The following is a 21,127-nucleotide window of genomic DNA, read 5'->3' on the forward strand; positions in this document are numbered from 1 at the left end:
TGTCAAAACGGCAAAGTATTTGTGTACCGGAGTGTACATGCTTGCCGGTGTTGTGTCAAAACTGCAAGTCATCTAAATCTCCAATTACTGATTATTTACAGTAACTGGACGTGACATAATTGGAGATCTTGATGAATTGGCTATTTTGACAGAACACTGGCTTTAGTTGGTGGAGCTGATTGTTTGGGAACAACTCAACAAGCTGGTTGTATAAAAGTTGCTTCTGTACAACCAGCCTGCCCATATATGGATTAAAATTCTGCTGAACTGGCCAAATTTCAATCCATGTCTGGCCAGCCTAATAAACCAAGCTGTCCAACAAAAGTGTTGAGACAAATCATTTCATACTAACAAGAGTGGTCAGCTATTTTCATTTATGTAAATCCTTTAGGCCAAAAAGGAAAAAAAACTTTGCTTTATCTGCTTATAAAGTGTTAGTGACGGTTTTATGCGGATCAGATGCAATCCGAAAAGCAAAGATTTGCATGTCATGTAAAAAAGCAATATTTCTAATGAAGGCATACATGTGATACGAATTTGATCCAGTTCAAAAAAGGGTCCTGTGCGAGTTTAGTGCAGTGCGTGTGAATTTCAGCAGAATAGACTTATATGGTACTGGATTGAAATCGCAGTCCCGTGTTCACATCACTGTGAATTTTTATTTTGCCTAGATTTTATAGAAAATAAAATTAAAATCGCAGATGTGACCACTCCGCTCACAAATTCGCACTAAACTTGCATTGAAATCGCACATGGATAGCAGAACTCACAATGCAAATCTACACTGTGTACTGGTTTAAATTCACACCAAATTTGTAGCGTATATGTATGAACTGGCACTGAGTCGAAGTTCAGCTTCAATTTGTGATTCAAGTCTATCTAAGACTGGCCTTAGATGGTTCAAATCTCAGCTGGTTTAGCAGGAACCAGCTGAGATTCAAACCATGTATGTGAAGGCTGAATGTACCAAGTTGATCCATCGATCAACTTGGGTACAATTAGCCTGATAAATTTTACATGCAATTATCGCTAGCGGCTTGTATAGCCAATGGCAATAATCACTGTCGGGGACGGCTTCCCCTGCCACTGTCTGCGTTGATGGGGGAATAGAGGTTGCAGAAAAGATATGTGCTCCGTGTATGGCCTGCTTAAATCTGCTAGTCAAACATTACCCTCTCTCCAGACTGACAATGCTGATTTCCAAAGGTTTCTCCACTGCTCCTCCATCCATAATGGAAACACCTTAAGACAGGCAGTGTGTTACTGGTCAGATCACCAGGTGAAATAAAGGGAAAAATCTATAAAAAATAAACTAATGCAGCCACCACATTCAATGATTGGTAAGCTGCAATATATGAAATTGGGTTTAGGGTGATTCTAAAGCTTTTTTTTTTTTACCATGATACATTCCTGGGTGGTGGGAGGGGGGGACCCCTTTCAGCTTATGGTAAAAGTGGTCAGACCGCTGTATAGCCACTCGGGTCACTTTTACATAAAAGCCCATCGTCCGCTCTAATAAACAATACCAGGATCATGGCAGCAGTTGCCACCATGATCTTGATATCACCACTACTGTCCAAGGATGTATAAATGTGCATTGGATGGGAAGTGGTCAAACCCAATGACAGAGGGGCAGAGGAAGCTGTATGAAATCTCTCCAGCAGAGATAGACACCCAAAAATGTTGTGTTTTTTTTTAGAGTGGAGGAAAATTAGAATATCATCTGTAAGGGCCCTTTCACACGGACGTGTCCGTGTACGGGCTCCACTTTGCTGGCAGATGACAGGTCTGTCTCTACACACTGTGCAGGGACCGACCTGTCAGAGCGCCGCTTTCCCCTATGGGGGATCGAATGAAGGCAGACCGTAGAGTCTGTTTTCATCCCATCCGCCAGACGGATGGAAAATGGGGTTTCCATCTGTCACACTTTTGCGGATTGGAGCGGGTCTGATGTCAGCGGGCATGTCACCTCTGACATCAGAGGCTCCATAGAGGAGCATGGAGCATCCGTTCAGATCCGCCTAAAAAACTGACAGGCGAACCTGAACGGGTCCGTCCGTGTGAAAAGGGGCCTAAGGCTTTTATTCCTGTCTGTGCTATCCTAGTGACCCCTGCCCCCCTTTTTTGTTTTTCATGGAAGTAAGGAGAAATCGATCCAATTAAATTGCACATAGCAGTAAAATTGTACAAAAGTTTTAACCCTGCCCAAGCCTGTCGAAAACTCAAGGCAACTTGGCTAGAGATGGGTTGATATTGGTTTCTAAGTTGCCAAAAAAGAAGCCAATGACACCATTAACAAAATCTCTTAATATCTCAGGCAAATCAGCAGCGAAGTGGGGCAGGCTAATATACTACAGCACATCAGGAAGTGCAAACTGACCCCTCGCGTACAGTTCTGCCAAGGATTCTTATTTAATCAAAGCAGAATGGACAGCTATTGACTTTATAAAAGACATGCTGAGGAAATGAAGCAGACAGACTTGTACAATGTATATCTGTTTGGACAGTGAATCATAAGTATACGCTCTCACCGCAAGCTGGAACTTAGAACAAAGAACTTGTTAGGGTAAAATTGAAATGATACAGCGGAAGTTTTAGTATGCCAGAGGACACATTTAAACGTGTGTGCAAATGTAACTGAATGTTAAAAATGTCCAATAAATACTGAACTGGTTTGGTTGCTTTAGGTGACAGATTTTAAGATTATAGGAAATGCAGTAAAGTAACTTATGTGTTATTCCTTTGTGATGTGCATTTGCTGCTTTTATAGGTTAGGTATTGTAATGGCAGAGATCTGTACTACCTACTCCGGTATAGTGATTCTGTAGAAAAGCAGTGTTCTGGTTGGAATTGAGGGAAATGTGACAGGGAGTCCTGACAGACCATTCCAAATCCACTTATGCTCACCTTTGCTGCTATGCGCAATCAGAGCTTCATTGCTGGATCTCTTATTCTAACCCTGTATAACCTCCATTAGAGCTTACACAGGGTTAATAAGGTTGTTGTCCTCACATGACAACCACCAGAGATGTATGATGTCTGCAACAGAGCAATGAAGCAGCAATGGAGAGCTGTAAAGGTAAGTATAAGGGTACATTCGCACTGGTGTTGAATTTACTTTAAGCAGGTCAACCAGAACCAGCAAAGTGATAGTCTTCTTAAAGCGGAACTCCACACAAAAGGGAAAAATCTGCTTTAAGTCCTCCTCCCCCCTTCCTTAACCATTTGGACTTTCACATTGAGGCGATGCGCTGGCGGGAGGAAAAAAAATCCCCCGATTGTGGGACCATTCACAAAGCACAGCAGCGATCGCACATGCATACCTCCCAACATTTTAAGATGGGAATGAGGGACACCTACTAGCAAACGTATGTAGGCATAGGACACGCCTCCTGCCACACCCCCTTAAAGGAGAATTAACCAAAAAAAGTTAATTAGATCCAAAAGGGCTTTTTTTTACCACTACTATTCCTTTATATTGGCTTTTAAAATATACAAATGCATCATTTTAGAATTTGGATGAAAGGTTTAGCCCTGGGAAATACTTTTTGAAAGATAAAAAGTGCATTTTATATGCAACTTTATAGATCAGACCAAAATGAGGAGGAATGAGGGACAGAGGGACATTTCTCCAAATCAGGGACAGTCCCTCCAAATTAGGGACAGTTGGGAGCTATGGGCAGTGGGCTCCTGGCTGTGAGGCTGCAAGCTGTCACACCCGGGTGCCCATTCTAAAGACGCTGGCCCAAGCGAGAGAGGACACATGGAGAACAGCTGGGGTGAGCACACTGCTGAATCGGGGGACAGATAAGTGGCTGTTTATTTAAAGGCAGCAACTACAGTTTTTGTCAACGGGGCCCTAATGATGGCTCCACTTCAGCTTCAACCCAGAGATTTAGATCTGACAAATTCTCCCCAATTTAAATTATTATGGGTTTATTTAAAAAATTGTTATAAGCAGCATTGCAGTACAGTAACTAAAAGAAAATGCTGGTTACATTTCATTTGTTCAGCTACATGAAAGTGTTAAACCGCTGGTTTCTATGGAATATTGTAATCATTAGTTTCCCCACAAGGCCTATTCTTAAAATAATGCAAGGAGCAATGTTGATGGGCATTGTGCATTAACCCATAGAGGCCAATCAGATATTAGAATGTATCAGCTTGGTGCAATTGCAATAATAAAAGATAATTGCACTTTGCTTTTAAATAAACAATATAGTTTTAACAGAACAAAATAAAGTGAAAAGCAAAACAAACTCTACGTCTAACATTCATTTGTCATTAAATGTTGTAACTTGCAGCACCATAGGATAATTACACTTCCGAAACTCTCACATTAAATTTATCCATAGAATAAATCTTTAAGACACGGAGGAGGAGATGGAATGTGTTCTCCAGCCAGCGGTCACAATAAATAAGTCCTGACTGGGGAACAATTAATCTTTCTAAACCAAAAGTAATTCTTTCTCTCTATTATTGTTTATTGTTATGCACTGGTATGCTTTGTCTGCATGAAAGTGGTCTGTTTGTTGGGAACTAGATGTATGGAAGAGCAAGATAAAAATGTGTGCGCTCAGCTTTCTGAACTTCACCCTACTTGGCACATGCTCATAATCTACAACACAACTGGCTTGGTGCTTACAGGGGATTTAAGTTACAATTGTAGCAGAGCATTACATGCTCAGGATAAGGGATGAATTATACCAGTTTTCACACTAAAATCTTTTTTCTGTCTAAAATGAATGCAGTTAAAGGAGTTGTAAAGGAAAAAATAGTTTTGCCTAAAATTTATGTCTGCAAGGTAGACAGACAAAATAGTGTAATGATTCTGTTAAAAAGCGAGTACATTCCTATTAAATTCCTTCATCTATATCACCTCCGGCATTATAGTTTATGTTCTCTCATTCACTTCCTGGTTTGCATCGCTCGTTCAGGTAAGAACTACATTTCCCAGTATGAATTGCGGCACACCCAGTAATTCACACCTCCTTGAAGTCTCTAACACGTAGAGAGCGTCCTACCGCATAGATGTAGTTCCCAGGAGGGGGTGAGCACGTCACTGACCACCGCAGTAAAGCCTCCCATCACGGTGGTCAGTAACAATCAGACAAGCAGGAAGTGAACAGAACTGAGAAGAAATAGAGCAACTTCTAAGCAAAAACGAACAATGAGGAAGTGAATTTTTTTTTCCTTTACAACCCCTTTAATGGAATTCTATAGGCACAGCCTACATTTTCATTGTATAACATCAGCATTGCATTACCGATACAACCAATAGTTATATTTGACAGTTCAATTTAATCTTACTTGGAAAATGTCTTTTTATGTGGTGAGTTCTGCTCATCTGCTGGTCATCTCCTTCCAAAACGTCCTGGATTCCTTGCACATTCTGCAGCTTCTCCTCTTCTGTTTACCTTCTGTTTTAAGGACTACATATCCCATGGTAAGTTGTGATTCCTGTACTGATTCTGCCTCCTCCAGCACCTCTGCAGTTCAGAAGGCAGTCTCTGTGAAATGTGTGACAGCAGTGCCTACTCACAGGACATAGTGAATATCCCCAAACCTAAAAAGCTGTCACTAGACCTCACCAATCTTAACAGTGGCATCCCGTAATAACAGACATATCAGTCTGGACGTCACGCCACTTCCTCAAATTCAATATATCCAAAACCGAGCTCATAATTTTTCCTCTCCTCATGCCTCTTTCCCTGATTTTTCTGTCAGGATCAATAGCAGTACTATTAGTCCATCCCCACATGCCAAGTTTCTAGGTGTAATCCTGGACTTTGAACTATCCTTTCAGCCCCATGTCCAATCACTGTCCAAAACTTGCCACCGCAACCCCTGCAACATATACAAAATATACCCCTGCAACATATACAAAATATACCCCTTCCTAACCAATGACACCACAAAGCTCCTAGTTCCCCCTTTGTCATCTCCCGCCTTGACCACTGCAACTCCCTCCTCACGGGATTCATTTTGCATAGACTATCCTACTTTCAGTACATCAGGAATGCTTCTGCCAGGCACAGCCATCTTGCCAACCATTCAGTGTCTGCCACCCCTCTCTGCCAATCCTCCACTGGGTTCCACTCACCCAACAAATTCAATTAAAAATACTAACAGCAACTTACAAACCCATCTGCAACCCAATCCCCAGCTACATAACTAACCTAGTCTCAAAATATCAACCTTCTGGTTCTTTTCGTTCCTCCCAAGACCTCTTGCTCCCTCTAGCTCCCTTGTCACCTCCTCCCATGCTCGCCTCCAAGACTTTTTTTGAGCCTATCCTATCCTATGGAACTCCCTACCCCAATCTGTCCGACTAACTCCCACTCTGTTTGCTTTTAAACGGTCCCTGAAAACCCTCCTCTTCAGAGAAGACTATTCTGCCCCTACCTAACAACTGTACTTTTATTTTTTCCATCAGCTCATCCCTCAGTTATTGTCTTTTTGTATCACTTGATCCTCCCTCCTAGATTGTAAGTTCAGAGCCCCCTGATTCCTCCTGTATTTAATTATATTGTAACTGTAGTGTTTGCCCTCATGTTGTAAAGTGCTGTGCAAACTGTTAGTGCTATAAAAGTCCCGTATAATAATATGTTTCACAGAATACAAGGACGTAAATGTGTGGGGATCTTCACAATGTTTACAAATGCCAAAATCATTTAGAATAATAGGAGTACGTTTGAAATCTTTGAACTACAATGTGGAAATACATGATTTTTAATGTTTGACTATACTGTATATACACTTCAAAGGGTTTGCAAATGTCTTGCATAGATTGCTTGATTTTTGCTTCGTATGTGGAATTCTGAATGTTTGTCTAACTTTTTTTTATACTTTCAATACTTCCTGTCCCAGAGACACAACTGGAAATCACAGGAGGTTACTCCAAGACGTGAGGTATCCAGTCCCACACAGCTGTAACTGTAAAAAGTTTCTCCATTACAAGATTTTCCCTCACTTAATTATTGTACTGGAGACAGAATTCTAGAGAGCCAACAGAAAAGAACGCATATCCCCCATCAGTATACAGATGGCAATAAAACCCTGACATGGGTTCTAACCCTTCTACATTTGATGTAATTCATTTATATACATTAAAGAGGATGCTGAAAAAAAAAAAATATTAAAAGTCAGCAGCTACAAATACTGCAGCTGCTGACTTTTAATATCGGCACACTTGCCTGTCCTGGAGTCCAGCGCCGTCCGCAGCAGAGGACGAGCGATCGCTCGTCACTCTGCTGCCCCCCCCCCCCGCCATCCTCGGTGAGGGAACCAGGAAGTGAAGCGCTCCAGCTTCACTGCCCGGTTCCCTACGGCACATGCGCGAGTTGCGCTGCGCCTACTGATTGGCTCCCGCTGTGCTCTGGGAGCCGAGTGTTCCCAGAACACAACGGGGGGATGGGAGGTGACGTCCTGCCCACAGACTGTGGCCGGAAGTGGGTGCAAATACCTGTCTTTAGACAGGTATCTGCACCCCCCTCCCCCCTGAAAGGTGTCAAACGTGACACCGGAGGGGGGGAGGGTTCCGATCATTGGGAGTTCCACTTTAGGGTGGAGCTCCGCTTTAAGCTAGAGAATTCATAAAAACTTTCCCTCATTTCCTTTTAGTACAGAAACTTTCCCTCATTTCATTTTAGTACAGCAACTACATGGGATTTGGCAGGAGGTCTTATTTATTTTAAATGCCTTCAATTAACATATTTAACTGTCAATGCAAATTTGCCTTTAATTATTACATTCAACATATCATGTTTACATCATTTCACCCTTTTTGAAGTACAGTGTTTTGAGACAAATTCCTTTATAATCTTTTTATACAACATTGCTTAGTTTACAGATGTGTCCAAAATGTGCTTGTATTCTTTTTTTTATTTAAAAAGCACTTATATTATGAATAATGTTTAAAGATGAAGAAAATAATGTATGTATGTCCCACTTTGTGCGGTGTGCTGGATCCTGGAGAAATCTTCACTGCAGCGATGCCTGTCCTCTTCCTGTCTCTGAACTTCCAGCACTGCAGATGGTCTATAAAGGACACACCCCCTCCTTCCACATAATGTGATGAGTGGGGGTTTGATCAGTCACAGGACTCCCCCCTCCCCCTAATTCACAGATTGTGTAACAGGCAGTGGAATCGATGAAAGAACTTGTCTCAAAGGAGGAGGACGAAAGAGAGGATTTGTGCCTGTCAGACTGTCTGTCCTGCTGTTCTGCCTAAAGAACCAAAGCTCCTAACCAGAAATTTGGAGACAGGAAGAGGACAAGCATCCTCGCAGTAAAGATTTCTTCGAAATCCACTTGCCTGCGCAACCTGGGAAATACTTTGTTACAGGTAAGTGATGTGAGTAAAGCTGTAAGGATTTAATAAAGCTAAACTTCAGCTTTAAATGAAACATTCACACCATTGAATTACACTGCATAGTGATACAAAGCACCAACATTGACAGATTTCTTGTCATCACATGGCAAATCCCAGACACATTTATATCTTGGTTGGTCTTCATGGCTCCATCATACTATGACAGCATAGTGTTGTTTCTTTTGTGTCAATAAGGAGATACATATTCTTCAGGGTTGTGCTGTTTAAAGAAAATATCAGCATGATGTCAGTTTTTATCCATATACCTATAAAAAGTACTAGTATTATTCCTAAGCTGATTATGCATGGTCGTATTTGTCTTCCAGTGCAAAAATGTAAATACTGTATATACTCGAGTATAAGCCGGGGCACCTAATTTTACCACAAAAAAATGGGAATACTTATTGACTCAAGTATAAGCCATGGGTGTTCATCTGCATGCCTCACTGTGCCTCACTGTGTCCGTGCCCATGTCTCACTGTGCCCATGCCTCACTGTGCCCATGCCTCACTGTGCCCATGCCTCACTGTGCCCATGCCTCACTGTGCCCATGCCTCACTGTCTCCATGACTAGCCTTACATTTAACATGGGAGTATATAGAAGGGGTGCCCGACTTTGAAAAATTGGTGCTCCCCAGCCGTAGGTCCCACGGACAACAAACTTTGCACACTTGTAGAGGAAGAGTGGGGCTATGTGTGTGCCAGGGGACCTACGGCCGGCTGGTACCGGGTCCCCAAATTCCGGGAGATCAGGCACAAAAAAGTGACTCGAGTATAAGCCAAGGGGGGCATTTTCAGCACCAAAAAATTTGCTGAAAAACTCAGCTTATACTCGATTATATACGGTAATATTTTTGATACCTTGAATAGTATTTGGGTAATACATTTTTTATGAAGATAATTTTAGAGTAATGCAAATTGGAACATTTTCCAGCAAGTAAATCCTACTTTTGGCAGTGCAGAGGTCTTCTTGTATATTTAAAAATATCTGTGATTCAAATTGCTTGACTCAAAAGGGAAATAAGGTGGCAGTGAAAAATAGTTCAAAGACAAGCAAATCTAGAATGTTGCATTGTATCAAAGGGAATGTATGCCAGTGTGTATAGCAGGCTCAGTTTTAGCACATCACACTCATACTTACATGAAATTAATTCAAAAGATTCTGGTCATCTGTTTTAAGTCATGGACAGGTCATGTTTTGGAAATTGGAATAGGAACATGAGTTAGGGCCCTTTCACAGGGGCAAACAAACGGTCCGTTTTTTACAAGTCCGTTTACCTCCGCAAAGGTCCGCTTTTTCAGATGGAAGAAAACCCTATTTTTCTTCCGTCTGGCGGAACGGATCGGATGAATACAGACACACGGTCCGTATTCATCCGATTCCCCATAGAGAGCGGAGGAAAGACAGGGCGGTCTCTGCACAGTGTGTGGGGACCGCCCTGTCTGCCGACAGCTCAGCGGGGACTTACGGATGATCCCTGCTGAGCAGACGGACACACACGGGGCGGATCAATACGGATCCGCTCCGTGTGAAAAAACCCTAAAGTCTTATGCATATTAAAGGAAATCCAATTGTTTACAAATTCAAATGTTGGCTATGTATCTGTTGCATCATAACAAAGAACATTATGGCATGCTAAAATAGCAGAGGCTGCTGACTAGTTTAGACATAGTGGCACAAAAGACTGTTTACCCGCTCAAGGATGCCCAGGTGTTCTGTGCATCCCTGTAGGGATGGTCCCATTTAAGTCAATTGGGATGTAGCGGCTGCACAGACACAGTGGGGTTTATTTACTAAAACTGGAAAGTTCAAAATCTGGTGCAGCTTTGCATAGAAACCAATGAGCTCCCACTTTTTTTTTTGGTCAAAGCTTAATTGAACAAGTTAGAAGCTGATTGGCTACCATGCACAGCTGCACTAGGTTTTGCACTCTCCAGTTTTAGTAAAACCTCCCCAGTCATTGCTCCTTCCTTCAAAAAAGTTACTGTGTTTATCGACTTAGGACCCCTTTCACATAGGCGCCTGCACCTAACATAATCCACTTGCTCAGTGGCAGATCACCCCGCTGATCCCTTGGATAACAGGTCATGTCCGCTCCGCTGTACAGAGTGGACAAGGACAAAGTTCCGCTCTCCGCTGTGAGGAAATCAGGTGAAAATGGACCACCTGTCTGTTTTCATCTGATCCTATCAGATACGATCCATCAGACGAATGGAAAATAGGACCACCATCCGTCTGCGTTTTGCAGACAGGATTGGATATCGGTGGATGTCAGCGGATATGAGTCCGGTGACATCTGCCAATCCATAGGGGATGCTGCAAGTTCTGCCTGAAAAACTGACAAGGGGACCTGATCGGACAGCCCTTGTGAAAGGGCCCTTAAAAGTACAGGAGAACCTATTATAACTATAACTAATATAACTCTGTGCAGGAGGCATACGGTAGTTCTACATGTCCCGATTCAAGGAAGCAATACAACAGGCTGTGTCCCAACAGTCTGGTATGGATTGACCCATGTAGGAATGAATTACTTTAGGCATTTCTGGAATACAAGGAACAACAACATAAACAAGAAAACACTAAGCTGACATAGTGCTAGCTTGGTGCAAAGAGTACTGCTTAAAGGTAAACAAATTGGAGGAATGGACTAGACCCAACCTGCTCTGCAGATAGCTCAGTAGAAGACCCTACCTCCATGCAACAATAGGGCTTCTTTGCACGGTTTAAAAAATGCTCTGGGGCATCCAGATGGAGATGGGAGTGTTTGTGTTCGGATGTTCCGGAGGGAATAATTACCATAATGCAGCAGACTTGGGGGGAATAAACGCCTCCATTTTATCACTGCAGGTTATAAAAGCTGACCTAAGCTATTTACTTGAGTCCTTTCTGTTATTCTCTCTAACTAATTTGCTTAGTTGATTTAGCGCTTACTAAGTTAATATACATAAGAGAATGATAGAAATTGTAGCGTATTACTGTAGCTGTTTAGTTCTACTATTACAATAGAAATGGGCAGCATGATATATTAGTAGTTCGTAGAGAGAAGATCTTAAATTTAATTACTATAAATTGATACCAAAGACCCTTTCTATGGGTCTCCCCAGCCAGTAATGTTTCCTTCAACAGTCCATAAACATGCTGATTAATTTGTGTTTATATGATTGTTGTAAAGATATTTGATTGCAAACGTCTTTGGTTTCATTGGCTGATGTGAAAATTTCTATATAGAAGAAAAATAAGGACTTACTCTGGCAGATATGTCCATCTTTGCTAGTCTCTCGAAGTCCTAGGTTTCGTCTCCTTTTGGCCTTCAAGTTTTTTGAGTCAGTCTGCATAATGAGGTTAAAGACAGTATGTATCAAATAAACATTAGATTTGTTGCCTTTTAAGTTTCCCAGTGTATTCAAATTTGAAGGATTTATCATTTTGCTTTATTAATGGTATTTATTCAATTTCCAACGTAAATATTCACATTTTATTATAATCATCATAAAGTTGCCTTTCCTCAGTGAAAAAAGAGTACAGAAATTACATTTAGAATTAGAATTGTACACTTCTAGTTGTGTATTGGGCTAGATTAATAAATGGATCATGGTGTGCGGGAGGTGTATTTACCTACACTGTTTTAAACTATCTCCGTAGTCTCAAGCTGCTATTAGTCAACAGACCAAATTTTTGTAAATTATTGTTGTGCAGCTCTAAACTACACCTGGTTCTGCATAAAGATGAGGTTTTGTCTCATCTACTCATTTGAGCTATAAATTTAGAGGGCCGCACTGCTCAATATACACTGTACACTATATACAAAATTGTAAACACAACCCATTTTTTTTCTGTATGCCCCTAATTATCATGAGCTGAACTCAAAGATCTATAACTTTTTTTCTATGTACACAAAAGGTCTATTTCTCTCAAATATTGTTCACAAATCTGTCTAAATCTGTGTTAGTGAGCACTTCTCCGTTGCCGAGAAAAATCCATCCACCTCACAGGTGGGGCATATCAAGATGCTGATTAGACAGCATGATTACTACACATTTTAGAGTGGCCTTTTATTGTGACCAGCCTAAGGCACACCTGTGCAATAATCATGCGGTCTAATCAGCATCTTGATATACCACACCTGTGAGGTGGATGGATTATCTCGACAAAGGTGAAGTGCTCACTAAGGTCCCTTCCACACAGGGCAGCGGAGGTGCGGTGGCAGTATAGCGGCACGATTTTTAGCGCCGCTATACCGTTGTATTTACCACGATATTCGGCTGCTAGCGGTGCGGTTTTAACACCCCCTCTCGGCCGAAAAATGGTTAATACTGCTCGCAATGCGCCTCTGTAGAAGCGCATTGCCGGCAGTATTTCCGCAGGTTTCCCATTGATTTCAATGGGAAGGAGCGGTATAAGCGGTAAACACCTCGCTCCTATACCACTCCAAAGATGTGGCTAGCAGGACTTTTGGAGCGGTCCTGCTAGCACACCGCTTCAGACTGCAGGGCACGATTTTTTCAGGCGGTATAGCAGCGCTATTTTTACACAGATTTGTGAACAATATTTGAGAGAAATAGGCCTTTTGTGTACATCAGAGGTGTCCAAACTTTTTTCAAAGAGGGCCAGATTTGATTAAGTGAACATGCGTGAGGGCTGACTATTTTGCCTGACATTCTTTGAACTATTAAAATTCGGTTTAAGTGTGTTCGTCCGAGCACTAATACACTGCCCAACAAGAATTCTCTTGCCTTTGTGGCTGTGTGTGGTGAAGAGATGAGCTTGGGCGTGTTATTTGGATATACTGTATATATTTCTTTTGTGGCCACAACGAATCCCAGAGCGCTGCTTAGGACTAAGGATGAGCTTGGACGTGTTATTTGGATATACCGTATGTATCGGCGTATAACACGCACAGCCTTACTATTGCCATGAATGCAGCCTTACCATTGCCATGAATGCAGCCTTACCATTGCCATGAATGCAGCCTTACCATTGCAACCAATGCAGCCTTACAATTGCAACCTCACCATTGCAACCAATGCAGCCTCACATGTGCCATGAATGCAGCCTTACATGTGCCATGAATGCAGCCTTACCATTGCAGTCAATACAGCCTTACCATTGCAACCAATGCAGCCTCACATGTGCCATAAATGCAGCCTCACATGTCCCATGAATGCAGCCTTACCATTGCCATCAGTGCAGCCTGAACAATGCCCATCTGCAGCCTCGGAGGGCAGAGGGAGGGGGGCGGGACAAGTGCCGACAGATTACAAACAGGAGAATCTCTTGTTTACCCTGTGGCCTCTTTCATACAAAGTCCCGCCTCCTATGATAGACAGAACAGTCGTTTAATGGCATCCCAGGAGATGGGACTTCCAATAGAGACGCTGCTGAGTAAACAGGAGATTCTCTTCATGTAATTGGACGGCGCTCGTCCTGCCCCCTCCCTGTCCCCTCCAAGACAGTGCCAATAAATACAGTATATATCTTTTGTGGCCCTGGGGGCCACAAACAATATATATATCCAAATCCCCAGGGGGGCCATATTAAATCAACAGGGGGGCCGCATTTGGCCCCCGGGCCGGACTTTGGACATGGTGTACATAGAAAAAGTTGTAGATCTTTGAGTTCAGCTCATGATAAATAGAGGCATACACAAAAGTGTTGCGTTTTTATAATTTTGCTCAGTGTATTTTCTATACTCTTGTCATATACAGTGCAAATGTATAAACAATTAAATTATTATACATAAATTTCCTCCATTTATAATACATAATATTAACGAATTATTAGATCTTTCCCTTACGTGAAAGTGCCCAGTGATTCCAAAGCTCCACCTTTTAAGTTACACAATAATTAACGTATAAATATAATGTCTGCATATATAGTTGTGATTCAAATTCATAAGTCCACTCTAAACAAAATTGAAATTCCAAAATCTACAGTGTTCTTTATAACTCCAATGAAGTTCCAAATTTCACCATGCTACACACTCATGTAATATTCATGACCACCACCAATGCTCCACTAATGCAATTACCTGCAGGTTTTGACCCATATATTAATACAGGTCAGCATAGGCTTTTTCTCTTTTTTTAAAGGCATACAGTAACTTCCACTGCTCTCCTCCCATTTCCTCCAGTAAGGGCACTAAAGTTGCCAAGCGGAAGGCTAGGCCCACAGGCTTGGATTTTATTTGCCCTTTACTAAAACCCACAGCCACCACTCCGCCCTATACAATACACTGATCAACTGTAATCTTAAAGTGTATTATTTATACTGTATAAGCTATGTTTTAACCACTTAAGCCCCGGACCAAAATGCTGCCTAAAGACCCAAGGGGTTTTTACAGTTCGGGACTTCGTCGCTTTAACAGACAATTGCGCGGTCGTGCGACGTGGCTCCCAAACAAAATTGGCATCTTTTTTTCCCCACAAATAGAGCTTTCTTTTGGTGGTATTTGATCACCTCTGCGGTTTTTATTTTTTGCGCTATAAACAAAAATAGAGCGACAATTTTGAAAAAAATGCAATATTTTTTACTTTTTGCTATAATAAATATCCCCCAAAAACATATATAACATTTTTTTTCCTCAGTTTAGGCCGATACGTATTCTTCTACCTATTTTTGGTAAAAAAAATCGCAATAATCGTTTATCGGTTGGTTAGCGCAAAATTTATAGTGTTTACAATAGGGGATATTTTTTTTTTTTTTTTTTTTTTTTACTACTAATGGCGGCGATCAGCGATTTTTTTCGTGACTGCGACATTATGGCGGACACTTCGGACAATTTTGACACATTTTTGGGACAATTGTCATTTTCACAGCAAAAAATGCATTTAAATTGCATTCTTTATTGTGAAAATGACAGTTGCAGTTTGGGAGTTAAACACAGGGGGCGCTGTAACATTTAGGGATCACTGTGTATGTGTTTACTAGTGTAGGGGGGTGTGGCTGTAGGAATGACGTCATCGATCGTGTCTTCCCTATAAAGGGAATGACGTGATCGATGCGCCGACACAGTGAAGCACGGGGAAGCCGTGTTTACACACGGCTCTCCCCGTTCTTCAGCTCTGGGGAGCGATCGCGACGGAGCGGCTATAAACGAATAGCCGCGCCGTCGTCCCGGATCGCTCCTGAAGCCACGGGGACCGCCGCATGTACGGGGGGGGTCCCGATCGGACCCCCGACCCACGTCAAGCAGAGGACGTATATATACGTGGATGTGCCTGCCTGTGCCATTCTGCTGACGTATATGTACATGAGGCGGTCCTTAAGTGGTTAAGCTGCCCATTAACAAGTTTTTTTTATATATATTTTATGCAACAATAACATTCACAAATAACTTTTCATAAAGGACTCATAAAGGAATATTTGCACCCCATATATTGTCGAATTGTCTCAAAGTCGTTCACTACCGTGCAGCATTCCCTTACCATCTGTTAGTGCTGTTAGGTTGAATTCCAGAATATTTTCCCAGACAACCACCTCATTTATTTTGTATATGAATAAGCTTCTACAGTATACACATAAAAAAAAAAAAAAACGTTTTCTTCCAAAACGAAACCTTGAGAAAAGATATGTTTTAGCCATAGCTCTGTTGTTCACTTACCTTTCTTAGTAATCTTTGTATTTTGGCTTCCTGAGAATTGATGTGTTCTTGATGGCTGTCTACTATCGTCTGGAGAGCATCAATTTGCACATTTTGCTTTTCAATTGTTGACTGCAAGAGGCAAAGTGTGCCGTGAATATTTTATTTGTATCAATAATGGATAAATTATTTATAACACAGACTGGTTTGTTTTGTGGGAGATTTTTATAAAAATACATTTAAATTAAAACTGTACATAAGGGCCATAAGAGAAATGCCAGTTGCGCGGTTGTGTGAGTCCTTTACCCAGAACGAGCAAATAGTAAAAGAAAGTCTGACCTGTTTTAAAAATTACTTTTTTCCCCCTGATGTAAAATGGGTAAAACTGACATAATACAAGTATTCTGAGAACAAATCATCTAGTCATGGTTCAGGTTTCATTCTGTAGACCTTTTTTGGAAAATAAAACAAGGTATTTGATGGTATAGGCGGCACTGCAGCTTCAATTACATTTTGCCCCATTTTTCAGCCCAAGCAACTCAAACAAATGTAGTCTTTATAGACCATAAACAATTAATTATTTCCAGTCTTCTTTTTAAAGAATCATATGCTAAATAATTGGTTGAGTCTTAAAACCTATTACCTATTACGCATACTGTCAGTCATCCCTGGTCTCAGAATCAGGAACCCCAGTTTACCACACAGATAAAAATTAGAGCTGTACCAAATCAAATTGGCTACTCAAGGTACTCTAGACCCTAGGTGTGCAACTTGTTATTCAGTCAGATTTTATTAAATAATATTCAATATAGACAGCACTTTACTATATTGTACATTCACATCAGTCCCTGCCCTCAAGGAGCTTACAATCTAAAGTCCCTAACTCACATTCATACATATACTAGGGCCAGTTTAGAATGAAGCCAATCAACCCACCTGCATGTCTTTGAAGTGTTAGAGGAAACCAGAGTACCCGGAGGAAACCCATGAGGGCTCAGGGAGAACATGCAAACTCCAGGCAGTTAACAACTATTTTTTGGCCTCAAAAATATGTTTTAAGTTGTCAGATGGGGTCCCTGGCAAAAGGTATAGAGATATTGGAGCCCCAACATCAATTAAGGTAAAGTGTAAGTTCACCTTTAAAGAAAAATCTGAAATGTGAATTTACACAGGCCTCCCCCCAGTCCCGCTGACCTGTTGCCAGACAATCTCCCGTTCTGAGCCCCGATATAGCCGTCTCAGTGGCCCAGGGCTTAGAAATCCCCTTGGCATTCACTCTTCTTCTTCCCCCTTGAGAGGATGTGCTATGCAGGTTCTGATTGGTCCTAAACGTACAATTCGATTGCTCCTAAACGTACCTCCTGACTGGATATGTTTAGGAGAGTAAGATCCAAGGATTTCTAAGTCCCTGGGGGCATGAGGTGGCTATACCGGGGCTCAGAACGGGAGATCACCATGCTGCAGGTCAGTGCGACTGGGGGGGACGGGGACGGAGGAGGTACTGTGTAAGTTCACCTTACAAATTTTTCTGTAAAGGTGAACTTGCCCTTTAAAGGAGTTGTAAAGGAAAAAAAATGTTTTGCCTAAAATTAATGTCTGCAAGGTAGACCAGTGTTTCTCAGCTCCAGTCCTCAAGGCGCCCCAACAGGTCATGTTTTCAGGATTTCTCTCAGATGAAACAGCTGTGGTAATTACAAGGCAGTGAAACTGATCAAATCACCTGTGCAAAATAATGGAAAGCCTGAAAACATGACCTGTTGGGGCGCCTTGAGGACTGGAGTTGAGAAACCCTGAGGTAGACAGACAGAATAGTGAAATGATTCTGTTAAAAAACGAGTAAAAACCTATTAAATTCCTTCATCTATATCACCTCCGGCATTCTAGTTTCTGTTCTCTCATTCACTTCCTGGTTTGCATCGCTCGTTCATGTAAGAACTACATTTCCCAGTATCCATTGTGGCACACCCAGTAATTCACACCTCCTTGAAGTCTCTAACATGAAGAGAGCGTCCTGCCGCACAGATGTAGTTCCCAGGAGGGGTGAGCACCTTACTGACCACCGCAGTAAAGCCTCCCTTCACGGTGGTCAGTAAAATCAGACAAGCAGGAAGTGAACAGAACAGATAAGAAATAGAGCAACTTCTGAGCAAAAACGAACAATGAGGAAGTGAAAAGAGGAGGTAAAGGATGCTTATTATGAAAAAAAAAAAATTCCTTTACAACCCCTTTAAGCATCTCTGCTCTAAATAGTGATAATCATTACTGTCTAAAACAAACAATCAACCACTATCTGGTGGCTTCATTATCCAGTTAAAGTTTTAATTAACTCAATAATGCTGTCATCTCTACTGGTGGACTGACCATCACTGATGCATTTTACCCATACAGGAGCAACATTTAAGTGGTGAAATGCGTCAGTGATGTGTGATCCACAGGTGGGGAAAGCTGATTTAAATAAATCTTTTACTGGACAGTGATGCCTATAGAGTGTGGCTAATTGTTTGATTTGGAAGGGAACACATGGAGCGCAGACACCTGAGTCAGCACTTTTTACAGAGCCCAGAGTAGAGCGAGCAGTGGAGATTTACTGCCTAAACAAGTTCTCTCCTAGACTTTCAGTTCCATAGAGAACAATATCACAATGGTGCATATTTCAGATCACTTAGCCAGATTCACGTAGGCGGGCGCAACGTTAGGCAGGCGTAGCGTATGGCATATACGCTACGCCGCCGTAAGTTAGAGAGGCAAGTGCTGTATTCACAAAGCACTTGCCTCCTAAGTTACAGCGGCGTAGCGTAAATGGGGCCGGCGTAAGCGCGCCTAATTCAAATGAGGATGAGGGGGGCGTGTTTTATGTAAATGGGTGGTGACCCGACGTGATTGAAGTTTTTTACGAACGGCGCATGCGCCGTCCGTGTACATATCCCAGTGTGCATTGCTCCAAAGTACGCCACAAGGACGTATTGGTTTCGACGTGAACGTAAATTACTTCCAGCCCCATTCACGGACGACTTAGGCAAACGACGTAAAATTTTCAAATTTTGACGCGGAAACGACGGCCATACTTAACATTGACTAGGCCACCTAGGGGGCAGCTTTATCTTTACGCCGGCGTACCTCTTACGGAAACGGCGTATCTTTACTGCGACGGGCGCACGTATGTTCGTGAATCGGCGTATCTAGTCATTTTACAAATTCTACGCCAAACTCAACGGAAGCGCCACCCAGCGGAAAAATTGCACCCTAAGATACGACGGCGCAGGAGACTTACGCCGCTCGTATCTTAGCCTAATTTAAGCGTATCTGGTTTCCAGAATACGCTTAAATTTACGCCTGCGTAGATTTAGAGTTACGACGGCGTATCTACTGATACGCCGGCGTAACCCTACCTGAATCCAGCTAACAGTAATTAATTATTAAAAAAAAGCAGTAATTTAAAGAACTGCATTTAAAGGTTTTTACATCCAAAAAGAACATTACAAAAATAGTAAGCAGGTAAAAGAATGGCATAATGTATGTGTTACATTTTTATTCATTAATTAGATGAGTACAGCTTGAAAATAAAAAATATATATGTTCTCAGCCAACACAGTACAGAAATCCCTACATACGCGTTACTAAAAATTACTATAGAACAAATTGTTTCTGTCCAAAAATATTGAATAATATTAATAAAGGATGATTTACTATTCGCATTAGTCAATATTAATAACTACATCCCGCATAGATCTCTTTGTCTTGTTATATAAAACGGCTAATGAATGAAAGTGAGCCCAAATTCTTACCAGAATGTGTGATGTGTTGAAAACATATTCTCTCCCTTCTCTTGTATCCAGAGCTGTCTGCACCTTCTTTTCTAGAGGCTTGATTATGTTATCGAGAGATATTCCTTCTTTCTGCAGCTTAACAAGTTCTTCCGAAATTTCAGATAGAACCTCATACATTTTATCATTATCTTCAAAGCTTCTTGTTTTGGTGTCAAGTTCTTCCCCAAGTTTACTGGCTTGTTTGATTTGCTCGGACAGTTTTGCCAGGGATGAATTAAACTGCCGTAGTTGCTGGAAAATACTGCTGATCTGTGTTTTGGTATAATTAACTTCTCTTCTTAATCCTGTTCCAATCTGGAGAAGACTTTCTGAGAGTAGGTTGACTTCTTCCCTAGGGTAGGATTGCAGGTCTGGACTTTGCAATGCCCATGGCTTCTGGACAGGTAAACATACAAGGAAGATTAAATGCAGCAGAGAAAGGGTTCCAGTGGCTGGCATTGTAGTACTTTTGATTGAAAGTAGATTGTAAAAGAAAGTTATCAGTGTGGTCCTTCCACTTTTGAGGCAGGAGATCTGTATGAGCCAGGACAGCAAGTCAGGCTGAATCAGTGTTCTCTAAATTCCTCAGATTAACTCTTTGCTGTCTGAGGACAGCTGTCATTTCTAAGGTTCAGAATATTCTTTCACTGCAAGGTAGACATTAATAAGACATAAAATACCATGTTGTGTTTTATTTACTGTACAATATACCATGCATATAATGTAATATTATCCCTTTTATGCTGATGTGTTTAAAATTCTAGCAATAGAAGTCTGTATTTTTCAAAAAAATTATAAATAATTATGTTTATTAGCTTATTTACACGTTGTATAAAAAAGAAGATTGTAATGCAGACTTAATAAGAGATTACATAACAGGATCGCCAGACTAGCAAGCCAGGTTAATAAGGTTTCACCTTTTATCATATTAAATGTATAAAGCAAATGCAAATTTGTTGGTTTGGAAATAGTACAACAACCTATAAAAGGAACCTCTGAGGATGTACGTAAATAAGGAAGTAGTCGCTGCTGACCTGTTCAAAATGCGAATTGTTAAAAACCCTCCCTTTTTCTCCCATTATAGAGCTACTGAAATTTCAGCATTATATTGACAGGTCATATACAATTTTCATTCAAATTTTAATTTCTCTAATATATATAGATACACCGTATTTATCGGCGTATAACACGCACAGGCACGCTCCCTAACTTTAAGAGGGAAGTTTCAGGAAAAAAACTTTCCATAGCCCCCTGCGCATAACACTCAGTCACAGTTTACCCTCTAGTAAAAAGTGAGTGTTATACGCCAATAAATACAGTAGATATCTATCTATCTATCTATCTATCTATCTATCTCTCTCTCTCTC

The 21,127-nt window shown here is 41.4% G+C and overlaps 2 protein-coding genes across 5 annotated transcripts in view; one reads left to right on the forward strand and one right to left on the reverse strand.

The window, feature by feature from the left end:
- DOCK8 (dedicator of cytokinesis 8) overlaps window positions 1–21,127 on the forward strand; it is a 225,044-nt gene that overhangs the window by 86,738 nt on the left and 117,179 nt on the right. The gene's annotated exons all lie outside the window — the stretch shown is intronic.
- Window positions 7,671–20,414, reverse strand: LOC120943659. Its single transcript, XM_040357078.1, has 4 exons — window positions 19,740–20,414; window positions 15,976–16,086; window positions 11,623–11,704; window positions 7,671–8,594 (listed from the first exon to the last, which is right to left on the reverse strand). Exons 1-4 carry the CDS (start codon window positions 20,217–20,219, stop codon window positions 8,584–8,586), a joined length of 684 nt encoding a protein of 227 aa, XP_040213012.1. The 5' UTR covers window positions 20,220–20,414; the 3' UTR covers window positions 7,671–8,583.

This window comes from Rana temporaria, chromosome 1 (genome assembly GCF_905171775.1).
Source record: "Rana temporaria chromosome 1, aRanTem1.1, whole genome shotgun sequence".
NCBI classification, from domain to species: Eukaryota; Metazoa; Chordata; class Amphibia; order Anura; family Ranidae; genus Rana; species Rana temporaria.

Bases quoted from the DNA above. Each gene is read 5' to 3' on its own strand.
- LOC120943659 (XM_040357078.1), bottom strand. From the start codon at position 20,219: ATGCCAGCCACTGGAACCCTTTCTCTGCTGCATTTAATCTTCCTTGTA. The intron at 16,087-19,739 runs GTAAGAATTTGG...TGCCTCTTGCAG, and splicing joins TCAACACATCACACATTCTG to TCAACAATTGAAAAGCAAAA. The intron at 11,705-15,975 runs GTAAGTGAACAA...CTCATTATGCAG, and splicing joins TACAAAGATTACTAAGAAAG to ACTGACTCAAAAAACTTGAA.